This window comes from Epargyreus clarus, unplaced genomic scaffold (genome assembly GCF_041222505.1).
Source record: "Epargyreus clarus isolate Ecla_fem2 unplaced genomic scaffold, WU_Ecla_fem_2.2 ptg000004l, whole genome shotgun sequence".
NCBI lineage: Eukaryota > Metazoa > Arthropoda > Insecta > Lepidoptera > Hesperiidae > Epargyreus > Epargyreus clarus.
Window position 1 is genome coordinate 840,448 of NW_027332212.1, and position 17,606 is coordinate 858,053.

At 38.7% G+C, this 17,606-nt stretch overlaps 2 protein-coding genes across 2 annotated transcripts in view; both read left to right on the top strand.

The window, feature by feature from the left end:
• LOC140757224 (cationic amino acid transporter 3) overlaps positions 1-17,606 on the top strand; it is a 55,445-nt gene that overhangs the window by 10,872 nt on the left and 26,967 nt on the right. The gene's annotated exons all lie outside the window — the stretch shown is intronic.
• On the top strand, positions 1,208-2,146 carry LOC140757220 (uncharacterized). The gene has a single exon (XM_073092755.1). It carries the CDS (start codon positions 1,310-1,312, stop codon positions 2,144-2,146), a length of 837 nt encoding a protein of 278 aa, XP_072948856.1. The 5' UTR covers positions 1,208-1,309.

Below are 17,606 nucleotides of genomic sequence, written 5' to 3' on the forward strand. Positions count from 1 at the left end.
TTGTCACCTGCCCTGTAAAGTACCTGCCGTATTCATTAACAATAGCGAGTAAGAGTTCTAATGAGATTAATCAATATTTTAACTTGTAACAGAAACCGCAAAGTATTTCTTTCTAATAGGTATAATAAATACTAAAGTTTACTTAAATACTTTAACACACCTATCATTAGAGTTACGAGTTCCGAAAAATAGTAGGTAAACCATTTTTATTATTTTCAAAAATGTAATAAAAAATAGAATGTGGTCGATAAAAGAAAATTTATTATTTAAATTCATGTAGGTTTATGCAAATAATGATTAGTTTTAATAATGTCAAAGCCATGTTGTATAAGCTATCAAATTGAATTCATTTACAACTTTAATGTATTTAGGACAACACGATTAATATCTTACACATTTTCTGAACAAGTATATAGCTTTACCACTGACTAAAAAATAAGACAACGCACGGAACATGTCATTGAATGAATGAATTGACTAAGAGTAACTTTGACCACCATAATATAGGTACCTATAAATGTCGTAGACGTTGCGAACACAAAATGGTGAATCTCATGCAAATGTAAACCACACAAAATGACATTTTTTTTCTGGTTTTAATATCGTACAATAACGGAACGACTCGTTTGAAATAACTTTTTTTCAAATGAAAATGTCATGCATTTTATTTTATGTCCACTTAATTGGATTGTTTTTTTTTAATCTTATTAGAGACACGTCTGTATTTTTTGCCTGAGTGTTGTACGAGTAAGGAAAGTCTTTATTTAGCAAATTTAATATGACCTCAATTATACTCAACAGTAATTGGCTTGTCGCAGCCTCTGAAAATACTTGTGGTCACTTACCACACCTGACTTACTTATGCTAATAACTGATATGCATGTAGCATTACCATTATGCAAGACGGATCGCGCGAGCCAGCCGGATCGCGCCGTACACAATGTCAATGCACCGTTATCTGCGTCGTTTAAAATCGCTTGCGCTCGGTCGGGAGCGCCAGTGCCGAACCGACTCGCAAGGCGAACGCACGCGCAAATTTAATCTCAAATTGTCTGTCTCTTTCTCGCATTTTACCGATCTTTTATAAATTTCAAATCATTAACGTTAGCCTAGTTCTGTCCTTCTTGCTCTTGCCTTACTTTGTATCTTTCTCTCTCTATCACTATATAACTGTTACTTGACGTGGAATAAACGGTCGTTTCAAAACTGAAGATCAAGTATTTTTCTGGTGAAAGTTCCTGTTCCCAAGACTTACACAACACACATTCAACTACATAATTGGTGACCCCGGAAGAAGAACACAGATATAATGGAGCAATACAGCGGAAATAAGGCGGAAGCAGAAAACACGGGTGAAGTTTTTCGAGTCGGAGTACGTGTCCCACCGTTTTATCCAGATGATCCAGACCTGTGGTTCGCTCAATTAGAAAGCCAATTCGTACTATCCAATGTTACTAGCGACTCAACTAAATTTTACTATGCGATATCTCAACTGGAGCACGTGTACGCGGCGCAGGTTAAAGATATTTTATGCACGCCGCCAGCAACGGGTAAATTTGAAAAACTGAAAACAGAACTTGTGAAACGGTTGAGTGTGAGTAAAGAAAATAAACTTAAGCAGCTTTTCTTGCATGAAGACATGGGAGATCGTAAGCCATCTCAATTTTTACGGCATCTTAAGAATCTCGCCGGCCCTTCGGTAAGTGATGACGTGTTACTTACATTATGGTCTGGGCGCTTGCCACATAGCTTGCAAACAGTAATTGCCTCGCAGCCTAAGCTTTCTCTCGATGAGCTCGCTGAATTAGCAGATCGAGTTCACGCGATAGCACCATCCGCGCCTTACAACCATGTGGCATCCACGTCATCATCGCAAGCACCACCATCAAGGGTTGATGAGCTAGGCCACGAGATCTGTGCCCTTTCTAAACAAGTTGCTAAGCTTACCGCTTATGTCTACAGGAACCCGCGTACTCGCTCTCGATCCAGGTCCCAAGGCAACCGCCACCGCAGCAAGTCGCGCAACCGACAGCCTCCTCTGGATCACCCCCATTGCTGGTATCACTATAATTTCGGAGCTAACGCTAAAAAATGCAGTGAGCCATGCCAGTTTAAGTCGGGAAACGCCCCGGGCAGCCGGAAGTAGCGGCCTACGACTGCCCCACCCAAACAGGCCGTCTGTTTGTTACTGACCGGGTAACGAAGACGCAGTTCTTGGTGGACACTGGGTCAGACTTGTGTGTCTTCCCACGGTTGGCAATTAAGACGTCCTGTATTAAGTCCAAGTACAACCTGTCAGCAGCTAACGGTAGTACCATCCATACTTACGGACCGATCGCCCTACATCTAGACCTAGGACTCAGACGTAGCTACACCTGGAACTTTACAATAGCAGATGTTTCCAAACCCATCATTGGTGTCGATTTTTTGTCTTATTATGACTTACTTGTGGATTGCAGGAATCAGCGACTTATTGATGGAAAGACCTCGCTATCTATCACCGTGCCTCGTCAAAACATTCCAGAAGATATAGCTTCCATCAAGACGGTTAGCGGTGAGTCAGACTACCACGACATCCTAAGAGAGTTCCCTGAGGTCACACGTCCTGCTGGTATGGTACGTACAGTACAACATAATACCGTTCATCATATAAACACGACTCCAGGCCCTCCAGTTGCCTGTCGACCACGTCGCTTAGACCCAGTGCGCTTAAAAGCTGCAAAGATGGAGTTTGACGAGATGCTTGCTAGTGGAATTGCCAGGCGATCTGAAAGCCCATGGTCGTCACCATTACACATGGTGAAGAAAAAAGATGATGGATGGAGACCATGCGGTGATTATCGAGCACTGAATGCACGAACCATCCCTGATAGATATCCTGTAAGACACATCCAAGACTTTTCACATCAATTATCAGGTTGCAAAGTTTTCTCGACTATAGACCTGGTGAAGGCATATAACCAGATACCGGTGAATTCCGAGGACATTAAAAAGACTGCCATCACCACGCCGTTTGGTTTATTCGAGTTCAGTCACATGACATTTGGATTACGAAACGCCGCACAGACGTTTCAGAGATTTATCGACGAAGTATTACATGGCTTACAGGACTTTGCATATGGCTACTGTGACGACATTTTAATATTCTCACCGACAGAAACAGCACATAAAGAGCACCTACGCCAAGTACTCAGGCGTTTGGAAAAATACGGTGTACTTATAAACACAACCAAATGCGTACTAGGAGCGTCTGATGTAACTTTTCTTGGCTATCATGTTTCAGCAGCTGGTACCAGGCCCCTAGACTCTAAGGTGCAGGCTATCATGGAGTACCCAGTACCTAAGACGGTGAAGGAGCTAAGACGATTCCTGGGTATGATCAACTTCTATCGCCGCTTTGTACCCAGCTCTGCCAGTCGTCAAGCGCCTCTCAACGCTCTACTATCAGGTACAAATGTTAAAGGGTCGCATCCAGTGCAGATGACACCTGATCTGGTGCAAGCATTCGAAGACTGTAAGTACTCACTTGCTAATTCAACACTACTGGCTCATCCTCACCCAGAAGCAGAGTTGAGTATAGCTACAGATGCCTCAGACGTTGCCATCGGTGCTGTGTTGCAGCAAAGGATCAGTGATCAGTGGGAACCATTAGCTTTCTTCTCAAAGAAACTCAGCTCCCCGCAACAAAAATACAGCCCTTTTGATAGAGAACTGTTAGCTATGTACGAAGCAATAAAATACTTTCGCCACATGGTAGAAGCGCGTAACTTCTCTATCATAACGGACCACAAGCCTCTTACCCATGCATTTAGTGCAGCTAAGGAGAAATGCTCACCCAGGCAATACAGACACCTGGAGTTCATTGCCCAATTCACCACCGATATCAAATATATACCCGGTAAGCAGAATATTGTCGCCGATACCTTGTCAAGAATTGAAGAGGTTTCTCAAGGTATTGACTATGAGACACTCGCTCAATCACAGGATGCTGATCTCGAACTACAAGGCCTACTACAAACTGGATCGTCACTGAAGCTGAAAAAGGTTAGAATACCGGATACTGATATTTATGTATACTGTGACGTGTCATCTCAGCCTCCACGTCCGTACATAACACCAGATCTTCGACGTCAAGCCTTCGAGTCAGTACATAATCTCAGTCATCCTGGGAACACAGCTACAGTGCGACTGGTCGCACAGAGGTACGTGTGGCCAGGGATACGCCGAAACTGTAGAGAGTGGTCTCGCAAATGCCTGTCATGCCAAGGCAGTAAGATAACACGCCATACCTCTGCCCCAATATCCCCATTCCTTTCCCCAACATCGAGGTTCTCCCACATCCACCTCGATATTGTTGGACCTCTAACGTCTTCTTGTGGTTACAGGTATTGCCTCACCGCCATTGACAGATTTACACGATGGCCTGAGGCGTACCCCATCAAAGACATCACAGCGGAGACCTGTGCAACCGCGCTGGTGTCTGGCTGGATGGCCCGGTTTGGTTGTCCCCTCAAAATAACAACCGACCGTGGACGTCAATTCGAGTCACACCTGTTCCGAGCCATCGCTTCACTGGTTGGTGCGAAACACTACCGCACTACCGCCTACCACCCTGCTGCTAACGGCATGGTCGAGCGCCTTCACCGACAGTTGAAGGGTGCCATCATGTGCCACACTTCATCACAATGGACTGAAGTTTTGCCATTGGTACTTCTGGGTATAAGAAGTGCATGGAAAGCGGACATCCAGGCTACGCCAGCAGAGTTGGTCTACGGAGAATCACTTCGGTTACCAGGCCAATTCCTTGCCCCCACAGATGACTACAAGGCAGCTGACATCACGGAGTTTGCAACGCGACTTCGTAGTCATATGGCTAAGATCACCCCAACACCTGCATCATGGCATAGAAAAGGTACATTTTATATACCTCATAGCCTCGCCGAGTCATCACACGTCTTCCTGCGGCAGGATTTCATCCGAAGACCGCTAGAACCGCCGTATGCTGGACCGTACAAAGTTCTAGAGCGTCATCCCAAATACTATAAACTTCAGGTACGAGGGAAAGAAACTACAGTCAGCATTGATCGCCTGAAACCTGCCTTCATGACTCAGGAAGCCGATGTTCAACCCTCGCAATCATCTGAGACGACGCCAACTCCGCCGTCAACAACCACAGAGAGGAAAACCAGATATGGTAGAAGGGTGCACTTTCCTGACTATTATCGCCCGCAGTAGCGGTCTCAGCAGGGGAGTACTGTAGCATTACCATTATGCAAGACGGATCGCGCGAGCCAGCCGGATCGCGCCGTACACAATGTCAATGCACCGTTATCTGCGTCGTTTAAAATCGCTTGCGCTCGGTCGGGAGCGCCAGTGCCGAACCGACTCGCAAGGCGAACGCACGCGCAAATTTAATCTCAAATTGTCTGTCTCTTTCTCGCATTTTACCGATCTTTTATAAATTTCAAATCATTAACGTTAGCCTAGTTCTGTCCTTCTTGCTCTTGCCTTACTTTGTATCTTTCTCTCTCTATCACTATATAACTGTTACTTGACGTGGAATAAACGGTCGTTTCAAAACTGAAGATCAAGTATTTTTCTGGTGAAAGTTCCTGTTCCCAAGACTTACACAACACACATTCAACTACATGCATAATTGTATTACCTAACTACTTTTGCGTAAAGGTTTAGGCTAAGACTAAATTATGATGCCTGTCGTAAGAGGCGACTAAAAGGGGGCTTCTGGGGTCGTGGGTGGCAAGAGTGGGAGCTCAAACAGCCCGGGAAGGACGGCGGTATGTGTGGTCGCGTACCGTCGTACGCACCAGACGGTGCGGTGGGCGGAGCCCAACGGGGCAATGCGCTAAGAGGACTCCGGTTGCGTTCCTTTGGGGATCCCGGAGTCCTCTACACAGCGCTGAGGACGGCCACCGGGGGGGTTTTAGTGCGGTAAGAGTCCCGCATAACCCTGTGTCGCTCCCAAGGCATCGGGTACCTTTAAAAGGTTTCCCCCTCGTCAAAAAAAAAGACTAAATTGTGATATTATTTTAGTTACTTAGTGTACATTATTTTTATGTTAAAACAAATGAATTTAGTAATTAGCTATAAATAAAAACAAACATGCGACTCTTTAAAAATAGTGGTCTCTGCATACATGTAGTATAATATATCATCAGGTATTTGTATGATTATGCCTAGGAAAAAGGATGAAATAATAATCCTCTTTTCATTCAATATAAGTGTGAAATTTTGCCGCCTCTAAAAATGTGGGGCTGGATCCTGTCTTAGCAGGTCGCGTCTGCCCACTTGGTAAACCCTCACAAGTTGAAATGTGAGGATAGAGCATTCGACTTGGTTTGTAACTTTTAATCAAGGCAAACTTTTATAGAGGTTTGGAGTTTGCGGCAAACGGCATGCGTGCGGCGGCGGCATAAAGTATTCAAAATCTGATAATCTTCATCGTGATTGGCATTAAAAATAGACCAATATGCATTCTTAAATAACTTTCATTTTTATGCTACGTAGTGATGTAACACTTTCACTGACATGTAATTCCCAAAGCAGCAACTAGAAATAATAGGCAAAAATAAATGATTTCCTCATCATTAAACTTGTAGTTTATTGCTGCTTTTTCCTGAAATTCAAGTTGCAAAAAGCATGTGGTACATTTCATTTGAGAAATGAATAAATGATTTTTCGCTTAATTAATTAATAATATTAAATCAACGACAAGCGGATCACTATTATTATCTATTTAAAAGTCTCTTTTAAAGTATCTTTAGTATTAAATAAGAATAAATACCTGTTACATTAAAATACGCCACTAACAAAGGTGGACAGTAAATAAAAAAGAAATAAATATTGCAAAGCCGATAAGGCCTCAAATAATGTTGTAACTGTTGTCGTCGTTAATAAGAAGCTTGGATATTAACGATATCACATTTTTATAACGTTACATTAAAGTAATAAGTGACTCATTTGATACTACAGTTTAAAAACAGATGCGGGTAGGTGAAGTGGGGACGACACCTTGGCGGCGCTCGAATTAACAGAGAGCGACATTCTGGTCGGAGACTTCAGCAAGAGCAGTCGAATAACGGAGATACTTATGTAGTTATAACACTTCTAATCACTAGTGTGAACTTACTTACGTATAATTGTTATATCGTTACTCTGTACCGTTTATGTGACTATATTATTACATGACTTCAATACCTTCAAGATGACTTTGATTTCATAACTGTATATTAACAATATTATAAATTGTGTAATAAAATACTTTATTCCATAAAACGAAGTTTATTAAAATGTGACGTTTAAAATTCTAAATCAGAGACCTATTGATATCGCATAAATATAAGCGTCCTAGTTCTTCTATTGTGTTTATAAATAAAAAATAATATATCTAGGTTTATTAGGATCATAAACGCCAATAATATTATTAATGGGTGAAACACATGTTTTGGCATAAATATGCTGATCTACCTTACATTTTGAGTACACTGAACTTAAGAAATAAAAGAAAACCACAAATCCTCTGGTTCCATTACGTAGCTCGACCGCGACAAAGTTTACACAGGTGAATATGTACTAGAAAATAACAAGATTTATTAAGTGGTCTGTATCGATTTCATTACAATGTAACGACCTACTCAGGGAATCGCTTATTTACTGCTTATCACATAATAATATACTTTTGTATATATGAACTTGTAACGATGTGGGTTTCTTATGTTTATGAACTGAAATGGATTTAGGTTAATATATAGGTTTCTATGTATATAGTTGGGATCTATATACCTATACCTATGGACTATCCATTTAGCTGTTTACTGTAACTCCTACTTCGCATATCATTTCAAATTCATAAATTGCAATTATGAGTCCCAACCCAAAACCATTTCAACGAACGAAGGTCAGATTAACAATGCATCGGTTTATCGCAGTCTTACCAAGTGAAATGGAGGTTCTGCAAATATAATTTCAAGGAGTATACAAGTAATTCCAATGAGTCAGACACTCAATCGCTCCCAGATATCCATAGGCACTGTGACGAGAGATCGAGATGTGAAAGCTACCAACGCTAAACGGACATTTCCTTAATTTCAAAAAAGTTGTCAGACTTCTATAGCATTGAACTGCTGACAGTCGGGCCTGCCAAAACCTGTTCTGCGAAACTGCAATGGACTTCATTGGGACAGTGTGGTGTTACTTTGCAATAGGTACACGAGTTGGACTAAATACGTATCGAATTTAACAAAATTATGTAATTTCATAATTAGGTAATAGTTAAGCATAATATATGCTCAATTTAAATTGAGTGGTCATTGCCGCTCATGGACATTTTTTTTTATATTACAGGAGTAGCAGACGAGCATACGGTCCACCTGATGATAAATGGCTACTGCCGCTCATGGACATCTGTAATCAACCCCAGATAGTATTAGACATTCTCACCTGAGGTCGGCCACAGGTGCGCCGCTACTCCTGAGGACTAAGCAAAAACACCTCGGAAAAGTATGTCTTCCTTACTACACCCTTCAAACCAGAACACAGCAGCGCTTAACACTGCTGTTATTAGGTAGAAATAGATGTGGCGGTGGTGCCGCCGGAGTCGAACCACAAAGGGTTCTATCACCTTTACATCTATAACCAACTCCAAATAGAATACACGCAAGTGCAAATATAAGATATTTTTTGTAAAAAATAATTTGGTCATATAAATATGGCAGTTTTCATATGTCATGATAATTTTTATTCATCATATACAAAGTTAAAAACATTGGCTACTTTTCAAATTTTCGTTACGCTATATCATGTGACGTTTCACATGATCATATGTCATTATATTCTAGTATAATAATTGGTCAATATTAAGAAAGAGCATTGGACAAAACTATTCATAAATGGCAAACGGTTAAACTTTAAATATGATCCAAATATCTACTTACGGTATTTTTTTCTACCTGTTGTCAATACGAAAAATGATTTATATTGAATACACAAAGAAACAATTATGATCACTTGAATATTGTGTGTATGTGTCATCATCATCAACCCATCACTGTCCCACTGCTGGGCACGGGTCTCCTCTCAGAATGAGAAGGATTAGGCCATAGTCCACCGCGCTGGCCAAGTGCGTTTGGTAACAATTGGTAAACTTCACATACCTTTGAGATATTTTTTATAAATCTCTCAGGTATGCAGGTTTCCTCACAATGTTTTCCGTCACCGTTTAAGCAAGTGGTAATAAATTTTTAATATTAATTAATTTCTAATACGCACATAATTTTGAAAAATCAAAGGTGCGTACCTGAGATTTGAACCTCGGACTCCTCGGTTTACCTACCTGCTCCTGGCGAGATTTAAATTTTGCGCCCCCAAGCCAAACTTTTTTCAGTAAGAAATGATATTAACTTTATGAATTTTAAAAATCTAGACACCATTTCTTTTCTCAGACTTATTTCAAATGACTACTATTTACGATAACTTTTTTCGCTGTCTCATTTTAATTTTGAATGACAATATTTATCTTATTATACAAATTATACCTACATATCGTCCCTTAAATCGTACAATAGGTACGGTAATACTTTAAGTTTTGAAGGGATAAGGAAATAACATCTGTTGCTTAAAGGTACAGTATTATAATATTGATTGTACCTTAGTACGTTTGTATGGTCATTAATACTAATTAACATATCTTTTGTTCATATACTACCTGACAGACCAATGTCTTTATGTCATGACGTAGAGCATTGAACTAAGATCCTCAAGTACAAATAAATACTAATGAGTCTGAGTGAAAAATATACGTAAATTAGTTATAACTGCTTAGTAAAAATACCATAATATAATTTGCTCGGTTGAGAATTCTGAAGGTGTATTGAAGGACTGAAGGTGGTAGAACTTATTTCAATTAGTTGTACTTATGTATATTGTAAGTAACAAAATAACGTATAGGCCCTTTAAATATTATATATTAAATTAATTGTTATATATAGAATAAGCAGATGTCATAAAAATATATAGCTTAATTTACCCCCACATTAAGACTATTCTGATGAGACCACATATGCTAAAATGCATCAAGCTCTTCAGGTTGTACAGCATGAAAAAGAATGACATACATATTCTGGCATAATCTTTTAAAAATTCGATATGGTTTATCTACTATCTCTTACCTGTCTCTACTAAGCGTTATTGAAGCAGCATCGTCCAACAGTATGCTCCGGATTTTTTTGGACTTATGGAAGGCGTCAATGTCCAACATATGACAAAAGCTTCATTTGTAATGCGAAAATCAAACAAGTCCAAAATAGTACATTACGATACGAGGACGAAAAATTTTTTTCTGACAAGTGTGAGTTTGCAGGCCGAGCCGCAGGCGAGGACTGCAATCACACGAGTCAGAAAAACATTTTTCGTCCGCGTGTTGTATAAAATTTTATATTACGGGGTCGGAAATGGGGGTTTTGCGCACGCGAAGCGTGCGTAAAACGTCCATTTACGCACGCCGTGATATAAACGTATTTTCTTTTTATAAATTGTCAGGCTCTGACGTCAACGTAATTTTTTGTTACAAAATGCCAAGTGTTATTAGTCGTTGGAAAATTATTTTTACCGTGACTTCAGTAATTAACTGCTCAGTTGTGTAAATGCACACAATAGTGCTATTAACATTGTACCATACCACCATACTAAATCACTCCGTGGTTCCGTGACATACAATTAAGAGACATTACGCGTTCGAACGAGCGAGTCACTTGTACAAGTCAACAAAAACTTAGTAATACAGAATACATTAATATTAGTAATAAAATATTTTAGATACGCAGATACTTTTATAAAGATTCTACTGTGTACTATTTATTATTCTTTTATTGTTTATATTAAAATATTTATTGAAACAGAACGACATTATACACTTTTTCAACATCTTTTGGACTGTTCCTATAATCTATTGGAATTTTGTCCGATCAATATTCACACCTTTTTAAAAGCACACATTTTATAAGCTTACCATTGCCTTGGTACCTACTGGAATAATAACTATAATACGCTTTATGGCATGTGCTTTAGCGTAGCGTATGTGCACAACGTAGCATAGAGATCCACACGCAGTCCACATTCCGGGCAATCATTACAGAACACTGCGTGACATCTGTAAGATCTTTTAATGCAACTACCAACTAGTAACAAAACCGGTAAATATGTCTCATCAACTTCCTACAGACATATTTTTATTTAAAGGAAATAAGGTTCATAATACTTAGTTCTTGTTTGCACTTCAGGATACTAGATACATTCCTTTTAAAATATGATTATGTACTATAATAATAAATCTTTACATTTTAAAAATTACTATTTCCTTTCATATAATCATTTTGAAATATAAAAATGAAAATCTAGTCTATCGTCTTCAGAATCTCGAAAGTCTTAATTGTATATAGGGATTTAAGATTTCCAAGAGTTTTCTAGAACTTACTCAAATTTAAATTCTAGAAAATATATAAGAGAACGTATCTAATGAAGCAATGAAAATAATGAATTAAACATAAAGTTAATTTAAAAGTGTACTTTCTCAAAGTCTACCAATCAACCGGCTTCTCTCGAGCATAATGTAAGCAGCATTCAAGTGTGTCAACAGTGTCAGGTTAATGATTTGTTCGGTTCAGAAAAATACACACGTACCTAAAGCTAGAAAATAAATTTATTATTATTTATATTAATAACAAATAAACTATGTGACTGTACCCATGGATGCAGCGCCCAATTTTTCGTTTTTTTTTTTTGCTGCAAAAGTACAATGAGGTAAAAAAGCATTTATGACTCCTTCAGAGCCTTTAATGCTTACATAAAAATCTCCTCCAAAAAATTCGACCAAGACACGTTCGCAGGCAAAAACAAGGCAACATAATTAACTTTATCAACAAAATAAGAATAAAAACATTTTTTTGTTTTGTATCATGCACTGTAATTTACATATACCATATAACTCACAGACAGACAGTCCAATTTAATTTATCGTATAAACAACTTAATAGCATTTACCTACATTTGGATGTATGCCATGTGCTCGCCTTGGAGTCGCTATCAGCACGTAATAACGACCGCAATTGAAAAATAACTTAGTGAAGGTAAACAAGTCGTGAAGCAACTGATTAGTTGAATGCACTCTCACTTACCATGACTACCGACTTCCCAATGGAACTGTAACAGAGTTCTAATACATAGTAGGAATCAAAAAGATTTAATGTGTAACAGAACTCTGCATTTTGGAGATCGCCGCACTTTTTGTGCCTTACAGGTGTGAGATTGATGTCTTTTTGTTCTTAGTAAAGCTAAAATACTCATTTGAAATTATTTTAAATATTTTAAAATATGTAAGTATTTAAATAACAAGTGAATTGCGACTTCAAATTTTGCGTCTCTATCTATCGACCTCTACAATTCGACGCCCTTAATCAGAGCTGTCTAAACCAGATTGTGGGAAAATGCGCAAAATTTGCTGCGTCTAAAAACTACCGACCAAGACTCCAGTCTACTCAGCCTATTGAATCATCCGCCACTGATTACAAGTGTCCATGAGTGACAGAGACCACTTCATAATTATATAAGAAATAACTGGCTTCCATACTACGACCTATATTGATATACGATATGATTATCGTAGTGAATCTTACACTTGGAGTGGTTTAAATCCGTCTGACGCACGGTATCAGACAATGGACACTTAAAAGTATCACTTAATTGTCTTCAAATGATTACAAATGGGCTAATTGTTTTTTAAGTGAAGTGAAGTGAAGGAAAATGTAGCTGAAATCGTTGTACCTACTCTAGTACCTACTAATAGTGTAGTACTTTATCGTAACCAATGGCACGTGTTATAATTAACATCAATTATAATAAAGCAAAAAGGAGACGAAATGATGAAGTACTTTTTTATAATATAGGAATAGCAGACGAGCATGTAGTGGACTGCTCAGATGGACACGATGGTAAGTGGCTACTGCCGCCCGCTGCCAATGAATCCCAGATAGGATTAGATATTCCTACCTGAGGTCGGCCATAGATGCGCCGCTACCCTTGAGGACTAAGCTGGAACGCCTCGGAAAAGTCTATCTCTTACCACACCCTACAAAACGGAACACAGCAACAGCAGCGCCTAACACTGCTGTTATTAGGTAGAAATAGGTGTGGCGGTGGTGCCACCTGAGTCGAACCACAATGGGTTCCACCATTAAACACTTAAACCATTAAAAAATTTCTAAGTTTATTTTATATTTTTTAGTTTTATTTAAATAAAAGCGTGTACTTTAGTTCTTTTTTAATTATATTTATTTTTTAGTTAAATTTCTTATAAAAGCGAGTTCTTTAGTTTCTTTAATTATTATTTATTGCTTTATTTATACTGCTGTTCACATTAAGCATCCACAAAGCGTCACAATTATAATGATTTATGTTGATCTCTTTCTACTGAAAAACGGAGTTACTCACTGACAAACATACAAGTGAAGCTAATATAAAGCGTGTAAAAATAGTAAAATTGCTAAAACGTCAGTTTGACATTGCCATTTAGTATTGAGTTGTCGTTCCAAATTACTCTGTTTATTAATTACTCTAAAATCTATTTATCAAATATATTTCATATAACATATAGCCTATGTTACTCATGGATAATGTAGCTTTCGAATGGTGAAAGAATTTTTAAAATCGGTCCAGTAGTTTTAGAGCCTATTCATTACAATCAAAACAAAGAAACAAAGTTTTCCTCTTTATAATATTAGTATAGACTACACCAACTACATAATACAACGTTTAATTACCCTTTGGTATAAGTATTGTTATTAAAATTACTCAAATTACAAAAAAAACAATAGGTATCTATTATAAAAAATACACATTTGAATGTATAGTGATAATAACAGATTAAAAAATTAAACGGTAAAAAGCTTCATGTCCAACCATATAATCAATGTTTCGTATTGTATCACAACTCCATTCAGCTACTCTGCTAGATAAAGATAGAAATTATGTCAACTCACTCATTAACATTGTCGCGTGTTGCATTAATAAGTAGTGCCACAGATAGCTGCAGGAGACAGCTAGAGTTACTTCCTTTGTAATTATTTATACCTATAGTTTTTTACCGTAAAACTTAAATTATTTCATTCATTTTTGGGGCCTTTTTTTTGTTTACGAGGGGAACCTTCAAAAGATACCTTATGCCGTGGGACCGGCACAGGGTTATGTGGGATTCATACTGCAATAAAACCCCTCTGATGGCCGTCCTCAGCGCTGCGTAAAGGACTCCGGAATCTCCAGAGGAACGCAACCGGAGTCCTCTTAGCGCGCTGCCCCGTCGGGCTCCGCCCAGGTGAGCGTGACGCTCGCCACACCGTCTGGTGTGCACGACGGTATGCGACCACACATACCGCCGTCCTTCCCGGGGCCACTGTCCGAGCGCTCCGAGTTCCCACTCTTGCCACCCGCAACCCCGGAAGCCCTTTTTAGTCGCCTCTTACGACAGGCAGGGGATACCGTAGCCCTAGTCTGGTCCCGGAACTACAGGGATCATCATTTTTGGCGCCTAGTGGTAGTGGGCAATTGTTTCTCCCCTAAATTGAGAGATTCAGAGCTGAGGGTTGGTGAATGATAAAGACTGGTTACGCTCATTTGTAATAATCTTTGCCAATTCTTGCCTACCACAATGTAGTGCCAATTTATGTTGGCAAAATTGACAAATTTCGAATTTTAATACGCGTATAAATGGTAATATTGATTATTTTTCTATTAATTTAAGTAACAACTTATGGAAAATGGATTAAAAATGAAAAAAAAATCTTTCAAAACCTCTTCTGGAAAATTAAAGACACTTCTATTTGAATGTAGCACAATATTGCTATTTATACAAACACTTGTAAGACAGATAATTAAATGAATAAATCTAAATTATCATACACAATTATCCTTGTTTCGATTACGAAACAAGGAAATACGCTGACGAATGAAATACATTAGTATTTCATCAATGCTGGAAATACCAATACGGTGTTAGTACCTACTTATAAGGTATATTTGTATAAATATGTTCTGTATAAGTAATATTTATGCCCGTTACTAATAATTCATCTAAATGTTTTCCTAACTAAGATATAAATCGGCACGGCAGTGCCTCAGCCAAGTCAACACAAAAAACCAAAAAAAAAAATAGGCACGGCCGTACCATTTTTTTTTTGTAAAATAAAATAGGCACGGCCATATCATTTTTTTTTGTATAATATAAGAGTAGCAGACGAGCATGCAGTCCACCTGATGGTAAGTGGCTACTGCCGCCCATGGACATCTGTAATCAATCCCGGATAGGATTAGGTATTCCTACCTAAGGTTTACCAACTGGACTCGTGGCAGTCCTCCACGGTTCGGTTTGCACGGACGTTCTTGCCACGGACGTGTAAGATGTGGAATGAGCTTCCTCCCGAGGTATTCCCGGAGCGCTATGACATGGGGCTCTTCAAAAAAGGTGCAAAAAGAGCTCTCCTTCAAAGCCGGCGATGCATTGCATCGCCGGCTTGAAAGAGATGCGACTCCTCTGGTGTTGCAAATGTCCATAGACGACGTTAACTACTTTCCATCAGGTAGCACGTCTGCTTTATCGTCAGGTTCAAATATAAAAAAAAGGTCGGTCACAGATGCGCCGCTACCCCTGAGGACTAAGCTGGAACGCCTCGGAAAAGTCTGTCTCCCTTATCACACCCTTCAAACCGGAACGCAGCAGCGCCTAACACTGCTGTTATAAGGCAGAAATAGGTGAAGCGGTGGTGCCGCCGGAGTCGAACCACAAAGGGTTCTACCACCTCCAAAGACACCATTTCTCGAAACAATTCAGACCATTTTTCGATGCCCTTTCTAGTCGACAGACATTGTCAATTGCCATCTTTCGTAAGAAAACCATTAGGCATTAGACGTAGATAAACACCTGAAAATCTTTACAGATACATTATAGATTTTTATCATGACTATAAAAAATAGTTCTCATGGCATTTTCTCGGATTTGTATTAACATCCTAAGTATATCAGGTTTGCCTGAGATTCTCTCAATCCTTCTTTACATTGGTGTCTGAGTGAAAGTATGCACACAAGGACGCAAAAATCACAGCATAAATTTCATCTCTTTTATTAAGAGATATTAAAAAATGAAATGTATACCGTGATTTTATACATAGAACATCTTTTTGCCGGGCTTCAGAAGAATGCACTCAACAAATCGCTCTGAGCCTGGGTGGAGGAATATGCCTTCCTCTGAAGACGTTCCTATAAACACAGTAATTATTTCAATTTCAAGAAAAGAAACATTAAAACAATTGTTGCGTCACCCACCACGTAGTTATGTCTGGTAATGATTTTCGCAGAACCGGCTACATGGTAGTTGCCCGTCATTTTGAGATGACACTATTATTTTAATGACTACTATTATTATTATTATTTTAATACTAAGAAAATCTTGTAAAAAAAATAAACACAAACGTAAAGCAAATATTATATGTTATACCTATTTCTGTCTAATAACATCAATGTTAATCGCTGTTGTGTTGCGCTTCCCAACGTAGTTCTGCATCCCAATCTGCATCACAACGTAGTTCTCAGGGGCAGCGGAGTATCTGTGGCGACCTCAGGTAGGAATATAAGTTTATCTGAGGTTGATTACAGATTTCCATGGGCCATAGTAGCCATTTACGATGGTAAATGGTACGATGATAAACGACTACAACCGTCTGCAACTCCTATATCATAAAAAAGGTGACCACAGGGGCAATGACCACTTGCTGTGAGGTTGCCTACATGTTTTGCTACATCAATTGCATTCAAATAGTGGACATTATTTTAAAATTTTATCATTAGTCTACATTCTTTTACACGGGTCAATACATAATTCTCCAGCTAAAAAATATAGTATTGTACACAAAGGTTACATAAACGTCAGTCCGTAACGGGAGATCCCGCGAACAGGAACTTGTATTAGTCATAAAGGGAAAGACCGCTTGTAATTTTATACTTCTTATTTCTTACTTGCATATTTTATATTTCTTCCAATTTGTGAAATCCCAGCAGACCGGTTCCAATGCGATGCTAAAAGCATGCAAAACGGGTCCTTTTTACTCGATGACGACATTTTCTCCTTTTTATGGCAACCAGCGAGTTGTAAACATAAGTGGTTGGTATTTTTAAGGCGCTGATGAAACTGTATTGATGGGGTCAATACATACCACCATATTCATGAACATTATTATATTTTCATTGCTACATTAAACAGAGTCTTATACAATCATAACTAAGATTAATAAATCTTAATTCATTACTCAGTGGCTTGCTTCGCCAGGCATCGAACCTGGAATCTAGTTGAGTATTCTGACAAGTATGATGACTGCAGCGTCTAAAATCCCGACATCTGGGAGGTACTAAATCCTACGATAGCTTTATCGTAAATAAAATTATCTTGAAAACTCTCTAATAGATTCAATATTCTACATAATTTTGAACAAAACATAAAATACGTAACTAAATTGGTTTTTGTGACAATTGGCACTCATCTGTCAGTTTGA

Bases quoted from the DNA above. Each gene is read 5' to 3' on its own strand.
- LOC140757220 (XM_073092755.1), top strand. From the start codon at position 1,310: ATGGAGCAATACAGCGGAAATAAGGCGGAAGCAGAAAACACGGGTGAA.